Genomic DNA, 17,955 nt, shown 5'->3' on the forward strand with positions numbered 1-17,955 from the left:
GTTGCATTTGGATGTTGAACTGAGTTGAGTTGAGATGATAAAATAGTGTTAAAATATTATTTTTTAATATTATTATTATTTTAAGATTTGAAAAAAGTTGAATTGTTTATTATATTTTGTGTTGGAATTTAAAAAAGTTGTAATGATGAGTTAACACTACTTAATCAGATTTGTTCATTTATAACCATATGATACCATGGGTTTCTCAGCCGACCAAAATGTTGGTAAGAACATAATTTAATTTGGAAGTGAAATATGACGAAGTAATTTTGTGTAAAACAAAATGTGGCTTATACATTAGCGTGTAAAACTACTTTTATAGGATTCTTGTCTAGACCAAGTAATTTCGCTTATGGAAATGGTATGAGACACTACAATTGACTGGTGAAATGCAGTAACCTATTGGAAAAGAGACAGAAGGTTGCATGGTCTGTACGTACATTCCCACTAAGGGAATACGTACGCTGGTTCTCTACCACTTGAGTAGATGCAATGAAAAAGTAGACGTTGGTTAGCAATATTCAAATCGATACTCAAGCATCATGACACTTTAGAACCTCATGAATGTGATGAGGTTCCTTAAAGGGAATGCAAGAATGATTGATATTCCATGAATTTTCTGCAGTTGTGATTAATTGCCCTCAAGAAAAAAAAAAAAAAAAAAAAAAAGGAGAAAGAATATGCTATTTTTCGTCTTAGATTTAGTCATCTCTACTCACAATTTGATGTGACATATTTTAAGTTGTTTACTATATAATGGATAATCTTTTGTATCAACAAATGTGATTGTAGATGACAACATTATTGAGGACGAAGAACAGTATTTCTCATAGAAAGAAAAAACTATAATCCCTAATTGAACTTGTTTATCAAAAGTTTGCGGCTCGCAATTCAGACCAACAAAGGGATATTGCGACCATTTCGAACATATTTATACGAGTAATACTAAATACAGTTCTAAGACGTGTAAGTCTCATGCACTTCATTTGAAAAAATGTGATGTCCATTGAGAAGAAAAAAAAAAAAAAATTGATGTGGGTCTTATATTTATCTAATTTTTTAAAGGAAATGCATTGGACTTGCACACTTTAAGACTGCATATATCATCTCTCCTTGGGGATAACTCACAAATGGTAGGACAGTCTCTTGTCTCATCTCAGTTTCGTCAATATATATGAATTTGGCCCGAGGGGAGGGACTCTATGGGTGCGTCTCTTTGACCTTAATTTAATCATCAAAATGCATTGTACTTATCTTCACTTCTCAAATTCACACATGGAAGGGAAGAAAAAAAGGGGCTGACAGCTGGGGGCTGCCCTTTTTTTCCAGTCATCCATTCTCATGATCTCTAATTACTCACATATTGCAGTGAGCTAATTTTCAATCTAATACTGACCAAGTTTCACATTCCGTTTTTCATAGACACGCTTGGTGTCCTTTTTTAATCCTCAAATAAAGTATATTGATGGATCAAGTTTAAGATCTATCAAAAAGAAATCTTAAATAATTCATATATTCTGATCTTTTTTCGTACGTCTACTTTCAAAGCCTGATTTAGAGAGGCACTGAAAATAATAGGTTCCAGTACTAAACAGCAACTGGGTCCAAAATCTTGTATAAACAAAACAATGGTAATGTCTTGCATATCCTATCCAGGCAGATTAAGATAATGAAGTCAACAACAACTGCTGCAAACAGCTAGCGAATCTCAAGGAATTTTTAACATAATTGACAAATAGTGGTTGGGATTTGGCACAAAATAATACTGATCAGGCCATCTGGCTGGCTAGGCTAGAGTTTTAGTCCCTTTTTAATTAAGAAATGCTGGAGGACTCGTCCCTTTTCAATGAATTTAGAATGGATTTACTGAAATATAAGCAGAAGTTCATTAAAAAGCTTACTGATCAGATTTTAGAGGCAGTCCATAAAGCTAAGTTATATATGTGCAGCATAGTTAGAACTGGGATGAAGTTTTGCAATCAGACCATTGTGACATGATTTATCAATATGCATGCTTCAAAGATTGTAGGGTCGTCTGATTCATAAACAGCGGTCCATGCATATAAGATTTTGGCATCAGCATGCATAGGGTTGCTAGAGTGGTAGAGGTAGAGGTCTAGTACAGAAACATCAAAGTTTTTGTTCCAGTAGCCAGGTGGGGAAGGGGTCCTAGACTGAGATTGAGCTGTTGAATGCAGAAGTGGAGGTCCATGCTTGCCAGTAGTGTTCCTGACTGCTTTTTTGGTTGTTAGAGTAGCCAAGTTGATGACTTTTGACATTGCAGCGAATTGAAGGAAGTTTGTAGAGAAAATAATATCTACTTCTTTATAATCAAGAAGTTTGTACTTATTTACCAGAAAATGTAGCTTTATGGCATCCTTACGGTTTTAATTGAAAAATGAGAGAAAAAACACAGAATATGAGATAAAATGTAGCTTCTGTTTTGGCTGTATGTATTTGTAATGTTATTGCCCTTCAACACTTTAACCATTCAAATGGTTGAAACCGACCTTCTCAATTACTTTTAAATTCGAGAGTAGGTAATGTTTCAGCATAACTCTCCTCTGAAGATGGGGAGAAACTTCCATACAATGATCCTTTTTCTTTTGGAGTTTGTAGTATAAGATGATCTTTCTTGCTAGATGATGACCTCTCTTCTTTGAAAGAGACGAAGACAGAGTTAAAAGAGAATGTCATGTGTCTATATAACACGTCGAATTCGATGGCATGCGAGAGAAAAAGGAAAGTGGACATATCGTGATCAGCATGTAGATTTGCACACATGAATACGTTTGAAAAGAAAACAATATTGCTTGTGGAAAGTAAGTAGTGAGCACTGGGGTAACAAAATGGTCCAGGGTAGTAAGTACTTTGTTTTCCTTGTTTGGATGTTGATGGGACAAACCTAGTTGGGTTTTTCATCCATGTTGGTTGCCTTTGATTAAATCCTGAAAAACTAAGCAAAGGTGAAAGAGATAAAGCTGTAGGTGAAAGCTAAGTGGATACAATTCTCTATCATATCCAGTTGAGGTGAAACTCTTTGTCCTCTTTTGTTTGTTCTGTTTCCTATAGGAATCCTCTCATTCCTTTTTATTTTCTCAAGAGGAATTCTCTCTCTCTCTCTCTCTCTACCCCCCAAAAACTACTTGGCGTATTGGGCCAATGAAGCATCTTTGGAATGTGTTACACCAAATCTCACATGCTCATGGATCTGTCTGTACATGAACATGATTGATACAGCTGGTAATTAATTGTGAGTCTTGTGGGTGGTTTTGCTCTTTATGTTTTCTTCTTGTATTTAATTTGGAATTAGGTGGTTTAAGACTAGAGAGTAGATTTATCATTTATATACATAATGCGCTGACTATATGTATATATAGCCTCTCGTGCCTTTGGTGAGAAAGAAACATCAAATTTTGTGAGAAAACTCTATCTAAAGTTGTCTCTCTCTTGAGTATCTCGGCTTTATTTTCTTAGGCTGTGGATATTGTGAGTGTTGTTTCTGTAGTGAGTTCCATCGTCAAGAAGAAATCTCCGAAACTGAACACATGGAACAACCATTATGATGATCCTATATAGTTTGGTGCAACCAAGGTACGCATTAACGTTTTATGTTTGAACAGTTTATCATTTGATTGAGAATTAGAGCAAAAGCTCTCATAGAAGGAATGAAGATTATAGGAAGTGAATAAATCCATAAAAGACAATTTTAAATCAGGTTCGTTGCTCGTATGCCATTTGTTTGTGATCCAATGGTTCAAAACCTGCCTCTGGCTGGCCCATTAAGGGCCGACCTAGCAGTATATAGTGCTCAATTGTCATCGTTGATGCAACATTTCAGTAAGATAATGGGTTTATACCTATTTGGCTGACAATCGATTAGGTTAAGCTGACCACATGTCTTACAAAGTCAAACAAACAAACTATTTTTTTTTTTAATAATTCTACTTGATCCTCAAACAAAATCTTATCAGTGACATAATAGTTAATATTTTTCTTTGACATTTTCTTTTTAATTGAACCACATCAAAACACGTCAGTATTTGAAAAATTATTTTTATATTATTCCTTTTGGCTAAGAATTTCTCATTATTTATTAAGCCTCGTTTGGATATTGAGTTAAATTTAGATGAATTAAGTTCTTTATAAATAATGGTGGAGTGAGTTTTGTAGGGCCTACCTAAGATGAGTTTAGATGTGTTTGAATATTAAGATAAATTTAAATACATTTATGAAAACTTGAAAAAAGGTTGTGGGTCCTACATGTAAATATGTTTTGAGTTGAGATGAATTTAGTAATTTGAGAGTCGAGTGTTTAGATATTAAACTCAGTTTAAAATTATACTGAACTCAATTCAATTCAAATTCCAAACTGGACTTAGTCACATTCTGGCATTATGTGCAAGAATAACCAACTTTATTAAATTAAAAATACTAAATGATGAATTATTGTACAATAAATAGAACATTAAGAGAGCATTGATATTTTCCCTCCCTTGCTGCTATTTTTTTCCCTACTTTTGTGATGGAAGAATCTCACAAATTTTGCTTGAATAGAGAAAGGGAGTAACAACTTTTTAATTTTTATATAGTAAATAGTGTGTCAAAATAATTCTACCATCATCAGTCAAAATAATTTTAAGTTCTTTAAAATTAAATAACATTTATGAATCCATTGGTTAAAAAAATAAAGAAAAAAAAATACATAATTAAGAGAGCCAGAAAGACATGCAAAAGCTAAAAGCTTTACTAACTTTAATGGAAATTTAATAGTTTGATTGTAATTTTATTTTTCAATTAATAACTTTCACCTAATTATATGCTATATTTGATAACATAATCTAATATTGGATGATGTGGCTAAAAGAATCAGAAAACACACTTACTCGGAGATATATATATATATATACACACACACACACGCTTGAAGATATACTTCAGCATAAGTGTGGTCACTTTCTTAACTTTTTTGTCCTTTAAGCATGCCTATGAAACTGTCCAAACTCCCCGCACTTCCCCATCACACAAGCGACTATTAGGGATGTTTGCAAATTATTTTTATCACATTCTATCTCATTTCTGATTCTACTCATCATCTCCATACCACACACCACACACCACATATAACACATAATTTTTTAATTTTTTTTCTTTATCAAATACGTGGTGTGTGGGATGATGAGTAGCACAGCTCCCCATCCCGTCATATCTCATCTCATCCTATTTCATCTTATTTCTAAACATGACTCAAACACAAACACTTTCAAATTAATCATTATAACTTTTTCAAACTCTTAAACAAAAAATAAAAAATAATTTAATTTTTTCAAATTCTAAAACAAACATAATATTATAACAATATTTTAACTTTATAATATTTTTTATTCAACTATTTCTCTCTTTTTTTTTCAAAATTCAAAAAAATTATCTTATTATTATTTATAAATTTTTTTTTTTATCTCGTCTCATTTCCGAGCATTATTGCTGAATGCTACAATAAGCCATCATTGGCTTGAGATAAAAATGAGAAAAAAATGTCATAGCTTTTAGCAAAATTCTAAGCAGAGGAAGAAAAAGAATACAGGCAATCAGAGAAATCTTTGAGGTAATTAAAAGCCGTATTACTTTATGATTGTTGGCTCCCTTCACAAATTGATTAGGTAGGCCCTACCTCAAATTTTTTTTCTGATTGGCACCCATTTTCCAGAAATAATATCTCCGCTAATTTCGGAAACAAAATTCTGCCTATTTCGATTAAGAATATGATTAATTATTACGAAAATAATCCTTCAATTTTACATGATTATATTTTTGTTCTTTGATTCATCAATTCTATCAATTTACTCCCCATTTTCTCAGATTTTTTTTTTTTCATTTAGATTTCGAATTTTTAAAATCTTCAAAACTTTAATAACTAACACTTCAGCAGGTATGGTTGCGTGTGTAAAATTATAAATATAGAAGAAATGATAATTGCAGTCGTGAGTGTGCAAGTATCGTACAATCACTTTAAAAAAATAAATAAATATGAGAACTACATGAAAAAAATTAAATTTTTAATAGTGGATCTCACTTTTTTCCAAAGCGACTGCACGGCACTTGCATACTCTACGACTACATGTAGCATAGACTCTAAATATAAATGCCATGTTCCAATTCATGCGAGTTTACCACTAATTTTTCTTTTCTAATTTTTAAACATTTTGGCATTTCACGTGTTCAAGTGGCATGCCACAATAGCAATGTTTTATTAGGTTTATAAATAGAAACTTGAAGAATGGCTCTAATTTCTTTTTCTTTTTTTTAAAAAAAAAGTCAAACCTAAAATGTAAAATGATAAAATTAAATTTTCAAAGAGAATAAAATTCAGGAACCGTATTAGTTTTTGAAGTGTAATATATTTATTTAAACCCCTGCCTTCCTTCCTAACAATTAAACTCTCTTGTCATCTCTGATTCAAATTTTCTTCTTATGAATTTCCATTGTATGAATCTCTGTGTACTCTCTGAAACTTAGCTTCTTCATGTATTTCTTGTGTTTCCTTTCTTAATGGAACTTGAGCTCCCTGACTCTCGACATTGAATCTTTCGAATCAGGTATCTGATACTTGGAACTTGAAATCAATACTGGCCATACATATTCAGTTTCCAGATGGGCAGTATTCAAATGTCTCGTTTGATGCTGTTGTTGGCGGTATTTAGCGCCGGTTTTGCTGTTACTCATGCAGACAATGCATCTGATTCTTTTTGGCTTCTGAGAGTTAAGTCAGAGATAATTGATCCTGCAAGAGTTCTTGAGAACTGGACTCCCAGAGCTCACATATGCAGCTGGAATGGATTAACGTGTTCAGATGATCAAAGCCATATTCTGGGCTTGAATCTGTCCGGTTCAGGACTTTCAGGCTCACTCTCACATGAGATTGGGCACCTTTCTTCTCTTGAAACACTTGATATGTCCTCCAATTTTCTCACTGGTTCAATCCCTTCAGAGCTCGGGAAACTTCAAAATCTAAGGATACTACTTCTCTATACAAATTCTCTCTCTGGTAAGATTCCTGCAGAGATAGGTCTACTGAAGAAGTTGCAAGTTCTTAGAATAGGAGATAACATGTTAACGGGTGAAATTACATCATCTATTGGAAATCTGAGTGAGTTGAGAGTATTGGGTCTTTCTTATTGCCAATTTAATGGAAGCATTCCAATTGAGATTGGTAACTTGAAGCATCTGAGCTCTCTTGATTTGCAGAATAACAGTGTCAGTGGCCTTATACCAGAAGAGATTCGTGGCTGTGAAGAACTTGAAAACTTTGCAGCATCTAACAACCAGCTCCAAGGAGACATCCCTTTATCAATAGGAATGCTTAAATCACTTCAAGTTCTTAATCTGGCTAACAACAGTCTTTCTGGATCAATTCCTATTGCATTAAGTCGTCTCTCTAATCTGAAATATTTGAATTTGCTTGGGAATAAACTAAGCGGTGAAATTCCTTCAGAGCTTAACCAGTTGATCCAACTTGAGGAGCTTGATTTATCAGAAAACAACATCTCAGGAACCATAAGCCTTCTCAATACCCGGTTGAGAAATCTAAAAGCCCTTGTTCTCTCTGACAATGCTTTGACAGGTAGCATCCCAAGCAACTTTTGCCTAAGAAATTCTACTCTGCAACAACTTCTTCTGGCTGGAAATAAGCTCTCAGGCGAATTCCCCTTGGAGCTACTGAATTGTTCCTCACTCCAAGAATTAGACCTTTCTAATAATAAGTTTGAAGGAGAACTGCCATTCCTCCTGGACAAACTTGAGAATCTGAAAGATCTCTTACTCAACAATAACAGCTTTATCGGTGCTTTACCTCCTGAAATAGGAAACCTGAGCAATTTGGAAAATCTTTTCCTGTTTGACAACATGATCACAGGTGGGATTCCAGTGGAGATTGGGAAGCTACAGAGGTTGAGTGCCATTTACCTCTATGATAATCAGATGTCAGGAAATATACCTAGAGGGCTAACAAACTGCACGAGCTTGACAGAAATTGATTTTTTTGGAAATCATTTTACTGGGTCTATTCCTGCAACAATTGGGAAGCTTAAGAATCTAGTTCTGCTTCAGCTGAGGCAGAATTACCTGTCAGGCCCCATACCACCAAGCTTGGGTTACTGCAAAAGGCTTCAGATATTGGCCTTGGCTGATAACAGACTCTCTGGATCACTGCCACCCACATTCAGGTTCCTTTCAGAACTGAGTAAAATCACTCTCTATAACAACTCCTTCCAAGGCCCTCTTCCCAATTCTTTGTTCCTTCTCAAAAACCTCAAAATAATAAATTTTTCTCACAACAGGTTTAATGGAACCATCTTTCCTCTCTCTGGTTCAAATTCCCTGACTGCATTAGACTTAACAAACAACAGCTTCTCAGGTCCCCTTCCTTCTAGGCTAGCCATGTCAAGAAATCTAGAACGTGTCCGCCTAGCACACAATCATCTTACTGGCACTATTCCTTTTATATTTGGCCAGCTCATAGAGCTCAAATTCCTTGATCTATCTTTCAACAATCTCTCGGGAGGACTGCCATCTCAACTCTCAAGCTGTGAAAAACTTGAGCACCTTTTACTCAACAATAACCAGTTCAAAGGCACAATGCCTCCATGGTTAGGGAGCTTCCAAGAACTTGGGGAGCTAGACCTTTCATCCAACTATTTCTTTGGAACAGTGCCTGTAGAGCTTGGAAACTGTTCGAGGTTACTCAAGCTTTATCTCCATAGGAACACTCTCTCGGGAGAGATCCCACCGGAGATCGGAAATCTGACTTCTCTCAATGTCCTTACTCTTCAGAGAAACAATCTTTCAGGCTCCATTCCGTCAACAATCCAAAAGTGTAAGAAGCTCTACGAACTGAGGTTCTCAGAAAATTTCTTGACAGGTTCAATATCATCTGATCTAGGAAGACTTACTGAGCTACAAGTGATCTTGGACTTGAGTAAAAATCTCTTCTCTGGGGAAATCCCATCGTCTATTGGAAACCTGGTCAAGTTAGAGAGACTGAACCTCTCTTATAATCAACTCCAAGGAGAAATACCACCCACACTTGGAAAACTGACCAGCCTCCACGTGCTAAATTTATCAAACAATCGTCTCCAAGGCCATATTCCTTCATTTTTTTCAGGATTCCCACTAAGTTCTTTCCTGGGTAATGACAAGCTATGCGGCCCACCATTAGTAACTTGCTCGGGATCAATGGGGCAAGGAAAAAAGCATCTTTCCAACACTGAAGTGGCGGGTATTATAGTGGTCATTGTCTTTACTTCTACAGTGATATGCTTGATAATGCTTTATATCATGTTCAGAATCTGGTGCCACTGGAGAGAAGTTTCGATTTCGAGTGCAGATGGTACCGTTGGAACTGAAAAAAAGAGGGGGGAAGGGAAATGGGTCTATGGAGATGAGAAGAGGAGGAATGGTGACTACTGGAAAGTTAACTCCATGGTACTAGGTGCTTCACAAGATAAGCCGGCGAAGTCTACAACAGCATGCGTCTTCCACCTCAAAACGGATTCAGAAGACATGGCAGATACTTGTTCAAAAGTTACGTAGTAATTTAATTTTTTTTAATTTCTTTTTTTAAATTCTTGGTTGGGCATTAATTTACTCTTATGATTTTCTTCCTTTCTTGTTCGTATAAAGTGATGTGTTACACGGCTCTATACTGCGATCTCAATTATCGAACGGTCAAGCAGTCGTCGAGTTCTGATGATTTTTGGGTAGAGATCTTTGTTGAAGGAAAGATGCATTGTCAGTGTCAAAGAATATAATAAAAATAACTAAATATACATCTTTCTATCGGTTTAAGTTTAACTTTTTGAAACAAATAATGATTTTATATGACATTAAAATAAAAATTATAAGTTTAAATCCTGACTCTAACCTATATATATATATATAAGAAATGAGAAAAGATTTGACAAAATAAAGGAATTTGTGAATTTGCTTGTTGCTGTATTGATTTCCAGACTTTACACTTGTACCACTTACAATACTGCGTGTAAGAAGAGGACAAAGGGCCAGCTATCACTAGAAAACAAAATTTACAGGGAGAATATTCTATCCTATAACAGAAAATATGTGCTGTATAAAATAAATTGTCATCTTCTAGAGCCTTCTGGTATATTCTCATTCTTCCTTATTTTCACCACATTTCTTTCCTCCGCTTCTTGAACAATCATCATTGCATGTTGATGTGGCTTGAGCTGATGATTGTACTGACAAATCACTTGCCAACTGATGAGCTTGAATCCCATTATTTAACATCCCCGCAAGGTGGCTACTCCCATCTTGGCCATATAAAAATAAAAAATTGAAAAATTTAAAGTCATAATGTTTGCAACTTGAGATCCAGTATACACATACTGAGTGACAATACTTCCACTTTATATCTTATTTCGGATAAGATGACAATCAATTTCTATATGCTTAGTCCTTTCATGAAAAACATGATTAGTGGCAATATAGATGGCAGATTTGTTATCATGGTACAAGTAGCTGCCTAATTATGTTCAATCTGTAAATCCTTGAACAAGTACTTGAGCCAAGTCAGCTCACAACAAACATTTGTCATTGCTCTATATTCTGCTTCAGAGGATGATCTTGAGATTACACTTTGTTTCTTTGACTTTCAGGATACTAAAGATGAACCTATGAACACACAATAACCTGTCACATATCTTTTAGTATCTGGACAAGCCCCCCCAATTTGAACCTGAATAGCCTTTTAGCTAGAGCTCAGACTTTGATGAGTAAAATAGGCCCTGCCTGGTGCTTTCTTAATGTATCTCAAAACTTTGTGTGCTGCATGGAGATGTGGTACTCAGTAATTGGACTAAGTAAGAGATATCAGGACTTGTTATAGTTAGATATAAGAGTCATCCAATCAACCTTTTGTAAGTAAAAGGGCCAGGAAGCAAGTTTCCCTCATCCTTGGCTAACTTGATATTTTGATCAAGAGGTATTTTAGCTGGTGTTGACCCTATGGTGCCTAAGTCTGCCAAGATGTCCAGAGCATATTTTCTTTGACATATGTGTATGCTCTATTGTGATCTGGCCACTTCAAGACCAAGGAAATATGTCAATTTTCCTAGGTCCTTAATCTTGAACTTGGCATCAAGAACAGTCTTGAGACTGTTAATAGTCTTCATGCAATTTCCAGCCATGATTATGTCATCGACATAAATCAAAATAGCTGTGAATGAGTCTTGAGTAGATCTGGTAAACAAATTGTAGTCAGCTTTAGATTGTGCGAAACCATGTTGACTAATGAAGCTAGACACCTTTGAATACCACTGTCGCGAGGCTTGTTTGAGTCTATACAAACTTTTGTGAAGCTTACACACCCTTGGACTGCCATCCTTAACATAACCAAGGGCAATTGCATGTATACCTCCTCATCTAAGTCACATGCAAAAATGCATTATTGACATCCAATTGATACAAAAATCACCCTTTTATAGTTGCAAGAGTAAGTAAAGTTCAAATAGTAACAAGTTTTGCCACTGGGGAGAAGGTCTCATGATAATCTAAATCTTTCTTGTTGTATGTAAATTTTTGTCACCAGCATAGCTTTGTATCTTTTAATACTACCATTAGCATTAAACTTTACTTTATATACCCATTTGCACCCTATTGCCTCTTTATCAGGTGGCAGATCAACAATGACCCATGTATCATTTAACGCAAGTGCCTTTATCTTGTTTCTCATGGCCTGACGACACCACTCAGGAGAGTTGACAACCTCTTGATAATTCATAGTTTCAGATTGTACAGTTATGGAAGTGACAAAGGCCTTATGAGAAATAGGCAACCTATCATAAGACACACTAACACTAAGAGGAAAGGGAGTACCTGAAGTGATGGAACCCTCTTTCTTGTCCAAGTTCTGTAATGGAGTAAGTGAAGTGGCCTACTAACATATGTAATCTTGTAGATGTGAAGGGGCTCTCCTGATTCTGGTGGATCTTCTAGGCAAATGGTGAATGTGTTGACTTGGCATGCAGGTCTGATTGTTGTGTGAGTTGGTTAGCTTGAGAATTACTTGTATAGCATGCTCAGAATTTTCTATAGGACTAGAAGTGAGTGCAAATTGGTCTTTGAGTTGTATGGATTCAATGGTTGAAGTGGGTGCAAATTGGTCTTCAAGTTGTGTGAAATTGTTTGGTATAGAAACAAGCGGATTTTGAGGAAGACATAAATTAGTGGGATTTGGTAGAGATGTTCTTTGCAAGGAAATATAGTTTCATAAAAAACTATATTCCTAGATATGAACACTTTCTTGGTTTCTAAATCAAGTAATTTGTATCCTTTAATCCTAAAATGATAACCTAGGAAAATGCACCTCCTAGCTCTCAAGTCAAATTTATATATGTCATTCATGATAGTAGTAGCAAAAGCAAGGCACCCAAACACCCTTAAGTGAGAATACATCAATTTATTTTGGAATAGAAGCTCGAAGGGACTTTTGTTATTTAGAGGGACTGAGGGAGTTTTGTTAATAAGGTAAACAGCAGTCAAAACACTCATTCCAGTATTTTATTGAAATCCCACTTTGAAACCTTAGAGCCCTTGCAACATTCAAAATGTGTTGATGTTATCTCTCAACAATGGCATTTTGTTGAGGGGTTTCAATATATGTTTTCTTATGTATAATCTCTTTTTCAAGATAAAATTATTTCATGTCAAATTCCCCCCATTGTCACTACGAATGATTATGATCTTAGTTTCAAATTGAGTTTCAATCATGACACAAAAGTTTTGTAATGCACTAGTAGCTTCATATTTTAATTTAAGCATGTATATCCATGTACATCTACTAAAATCATCAACTACAGTCAGAAAATAACGAGATCTATCATAACTAATTTCATTGCAAGGTCTTCAAAGATCACAATGTATTAAATCAAAACACTTTTCTGACTTGTGTTGACTAACAGGAAAATGAGATTTGTGTAACTTAGCTAAAGGGCAAATAGAACAAGGTTTGTGATTAACAAGCTTGGGAATGGCATCTTCTAAATGAAGAACAGAATGTGATGGATGTTCCATTCTGTAATGCTAGAGATCAAAGTCTTTGGTGGAATTGATAATAGAAGCTGAGATGGTGGGAGTAGTCATTTGAGTCAAGGTTTCTTGAAGAGTTGTAAGAGAAACCACTGATTGCAGCATATGATAGAGACCAAACTTCACTTCACCCATTCCATTCGTTTCCAAGTCAAAGGGTCTTGTATGAAGCAAAGATTAGGAAAGAAAACAACATAACAAGCTAGTTCTTGAGTAAGTTTTCTAACAGATATCAAATTAAAGGAAAATGAAGGGACACAGATGACATCTTGTAGGACCAAGGACTCTGTGAGATAGACTATGCCAATGTGAGTTACTGGTGCAATAACTCCATTTGGTAAAGCCACAGAACAAAAGACCTGAGGCTTAGCAGAAGAAAAATATGATGGTGAACAGATCATGTGATCTGTTGCACCCGTATCCAAGATCCAAGGAGCAGTGGAGATATTGATGTTTTTAGTTTTAAGAGTAGACAAACAGAAAGATATACTAGAAATTTTGGGAATATCAAAAGCTGTAGTGACAATGCTTTGGATGTGATTTGCTGAAGGAGTGAAGGGTTGATTGCTTGGTGGTTTAAGAATGGCCATGAGTTGAGAATACTATTGTTGAGTCAAAGATACTTGAACCTTGTCATTCTGTTGTTCCTAGTCAAGAGGCATAAGGGCAAAAACTTGGTTTGCAGCTGGTGTGTATTTGTTCTTGCCTTCGACCTTATGGCCAGAGGGATATCCATGCAATTGGAAGCATCTCTCTGTTGTGTGGCCAAGCATTTGATAGTGAGAGCACACAGGCTTGTTGGGGTTGGCCTTGAAGCACCTTTCAAGAGAGTGACCTGCAACTTTGCAATAGGTACAATAATACCTATATTTCTTATGTGAAAAATTATGCCTGCTATTTTCTTTCAAGTTTCCCCTAGCCATTAAGGCCATTGTTTCACTAAGAGAGGCATCAACTGTGTCTCATTTTCTCCTCTTGTTGAATAGTAGAATAAACCTCATTCAAAGTAGGAAAAGGTTTTATCAAAAGTATTTGAGCCTTAATAGCATTGTAAGATTCATTTAATCCCATTAAGAATCTCATCACCCAATCTCGTTGTTGGTTTTGGACCACTACTTTCAATCCTCCACAAGTACAATTAGGAATAGACTCATAGTTTAACAATTCATCAAGAAAAGTTTTTGTAATAACCCGATCCTAAGATTAGACCATAAAATAAGTATTATGTATTTTTCATATAAATATAAATATTTTCTTATTGTTGTTGTTATTATTATTATTATTATTATTATTATTTTATCAGATTTTACATTGTTAATTTTAATAGGATTATTATCATATTGTTATTAGTACTATTGGTAATTGTATGACCCTTAGATTGTGCAATAGCCACTAGAGTTCTTCTGCCTTGTTTCTTCCTATCTCCACTCATAAGCTTCAGTGTATATCTCTTAGTTGAATAAATTTCCTAAAGGGAAACCAACTCCCAACTCCAAACTCTATCCAATCTCTTGAAGGCTCACGTTACTCCCTCCCCTCACCTATAAAACTAACCTGAGACCCTCAGAATTAAACACAAGAAAATCCAATTCACGCGCATAAAGAAAACTCACTCTCACCCTCCCAGTAACTAGCAACCACCTCATCGGACTCATCATGGTGAGCATTTGTTTTCCACTTCCGAAACAGAGCAATCACGTCTCTTCCATCTCGAGCCACTTGCTTCACCAGAGTCCACCATAAAAGACTTCGGAGCGCCACCACCACTTTCAAATCATGCCGGTGCCAGCTCATGGACCACCACTGCCCAAGAACCCAGCTCAACCACGCGGCCTCTTGCACCCTTAGACGAGCACCTCGACGCAGCCAGTCCAAGTTGTTCCTCCACCACCACGTCGAAGTCTCCTCCCTCTCAGCCACCATGCAAGGTCAATAGCCTTCACAACACCACCCTTCACCATTGTCGCCCAGCCATTGAAAGAAACACCACCCACGAACTCCGCTATTTCTCCAGCCTAAAACAGAGCATCCTCTTCCAAATCGAGTGCCATGCCTCGCCACAGTTGGGCCACGTCGCCACTATCAACAGTAACAGATGACATCCACCGTCTAGTGATGTCCAGCGCCACCGTCCGAAGCCCTATGCATGCCACATGATATGATAACTCTCTATGTCGGCTTACTCTCCCCCCCCCCCCGGGTCTCTTCCTCTCTCTCTCTGTTACTCTCTCTCCCTCTCTCTCAGTGCCCCGCTGCCGTCCACCGCCCAGCCCATTACTTCGCCGCACGTCTCACTTTTCTCTCAGTGAGCCTCCATGTTAGGTTAAAATAAAAACAAGTGTTTTAATTACATTATTACCCTTCGAGTTACAAGCTGTTAGTTTTTTTTTAACTTTTAATATATATTAGTAGACTCGATTTTATTTATGTTTACAGAAAACTTTTAAGTAATTTAACATGTTATTAAGTAGAAATTTATTTTAAAAGTAAACGATAATGGTGTAATTTTATTGCTACACTTTAGATATGATCCAGTTCATTAAATAATAGTTGTTGTTTAAATTAAAACATCAGAATTTATTGATTATGGTGTTAAACAAAAGATTTATTTGACTATCTTCTAGATTATGAATTTAATTAATTAGGATATTTGTACATGTTGTTCTTAGATAAATTTAGTGATAGTTAATACTGCGTATAGGTGACGAGTTACGAAGTGAGATTCAAGAAGTACAACAAGGTAAGTAATTTGATCACAAATTAGGATCATCACAGTTAAGTTTATATATAAGTATTATTCAAGTCAGTTCATTGACAGCCATTATTTATACACCACTCATGTCATATGCAAATATATCATCCAACATAGCATACGATCATGTCATTCCGCATCTTGTTCAAATTCAGAAATTATAATTATGTATGTATTATGTCATGCATCTCATGTGTATAAGATACATAAGACATCTTAAGTTCAAGTGCAAGATAAAATCAGGTCAGTTAATCAGATGGACATTCAGATACATGGTACTAATGCAGTTCATTTTCAGGACGGATGTGCAAGCCACAGACTCAAGCGTGGTCCACCATAGTATGCCAGAATACTATCAGCGGCTCCCCTCGCTGCCGCGGGACATGGGGCCGGTGCACAACCTCGCACATAGGGTTAAGTATGTTGGCCAGTCAAATCAATCAGTTAATTCAGATAAATCAAGCCATGCATAGCATGAGCATCAGTATGAACAATCATGATTTTAAGCCCTTAGCATGAAAACCTTTTAGGAAAACCTTATGTTAATTATGTTTATGTTGTGATGGATTTCTTGTTGAATTTTTTACTCATTTTAGTTTATTTCATGTTTTTAACTACCTAGGTGAGGATGATGAACACGAGCAGGTAGACCAGAATTAGAAGGAGCAGTTGATTTAGTTTCAGATCTTCTAGAATAAAATTGCTTTTATGACATAAATTTTATTCAGTTTATTCATTTAATATTTTTGGAAGACATTTTATTAGACATTTTTTTTTCTACAAAATAAATTATAATTTCATTTATTAAATATGAGATCTCTTACCAAATTTATTTTATGAAAAACACATGATACTCATAGCCTACGGGAATGGGGTATTACAGTTTTGAGTTTAGAAAAATAAACACTTGCAGCATTCTAATTTTGAACCAAATTTGATATAGCTTGCTTTATTTCAAAAACTCTAGGTGCATTTTGCTGCGCAAATCGTTGCTCCAATTCCAACCATAATTGTTGTGTTGTCTCGGCATACACTACTGCATTTGATGTCCACAAGCATGGTGTTTTGAAGCCAAGTAATCACAATATCATTGCACCTAAGCCAATGCTCCATCAAGGGATCATTGGAGTTTGTTGGCTTGCAAAGACTTCCATCTATGAATCCCAATTTGTTTTTTATCCTAAGAGCTCTCTTCATTGATCTGGTCCAATGATAATTGTTTGCATCCAAATGTTGGATGCAAACAATTACAATTATCATTGGTTTTGTCCATCCATTGTATCTCTTATACCATGTACGAAATGAGAAAAGATTTGACAAAGTAAAGGAATTCGTGAATTTGCTTGTTGCCGTATTGATTTCCAGACTTTACACTTATACCATTTACAATATTGCATGTAAGAAAAGGACAAAGAGCCAACTATTACTAGAAAACAAAATTTACAAAAAGAATATTCTATCCTATAACAGAAAATGTGAGCTGTACAAAATAAATTGCAATCTTCTAGAGCTTTCTAGTATCATCTCATTTCTCCTTATTTTCACCACATTTTTTCCTCTACTTCTTGAACAATCACCATTGCATGTTGATGTGGCTTGAGCTGATAATTATACTGACAAATCACTTGTCAACTGATCAGCTTGAATCCCATTATTTAACAATATATGAAGGAAAAGATTAAGAATATAATACAAATAATTAAATCTACATCTTCAAAATCGTAAAAGATTATCTGAAATGGCAAATGCTAGTGTGAAAATCATTTATGGTCATGTTTAGCAAGCAACCTAAGATATTTGAAGCAGTGATAACAATTTCCAAAATCAAGATGTTCTCTAATTGTTTGACCAAATTGGATAGTCTATTACATAAGCAAGAGATAATAAATACAATAACTCATGTGGTGTATGTTCATGCTACTCAAAAATCCGACATATGAGCTGTACAAATTCCAGATAGACAAGTCTCATACAAGCTCTTATAAAAAAGTGGATCCCACCCAGGATCAGCTCAATACAATTTGAGACTTAAGGAAAAATTTAAGTAATTCGTAATTATAATACAATAAAATTTAAATTATTATATGGAATATTTTCAAAAT

The 17,955-nt window shown here is 35.5% G+C and overlaps 1 protein-coding gene across 1 annotated transcript; it reads left to right on the top strand.

The window, feature by feature from the left end:
* The first annotated feature begins 3,044 nt into the window (after window positions 1–3,044).
* LOC121235862 (LRR receptor-like serine/threonine-protein kinase GSO1) lies at window positions 3,045–9,696 on the top strand. Its single transcript, XM_041132290.1, has 3 exons — window positions 3,045–3,253; window positions 3,509–3,594; window positions 6,597–9,696. Exon 3 carries the CDS (start codon window positions 6,652–6,654, stop codon window positions 9,586–9,588), a length of 2,937 nt encoding a protein of 978 aa, XP_040988224.1. The 5' UTR covers window positions 3,045–3,253; window positions 3,509–3,594; window positions 6,597–6,651; the 3' UTR covers window positions 9,589–9,696.
* The last annotated feature ends 8,259 nt before the right edge of the window (window positions 9,697–17,955 follow it).

This window comes from Juglans microcarpa x Juglans regia, chromosome 6D (genome assembly GCF_004785595.1).
Source record: "Juglans microcarpa x Juglans regia isolate MS1-56 chromosome 6D, Jm3101_v1.0, whole genome shotgun sequence".
Classification (NCBI taxonomy): Eukaryota; Viridiplantae; Streptophyta; class Magnoliopsida; order Fagales; family Juglandaceae; genus Juglans; species Juglans microcarpa x Juglans regia.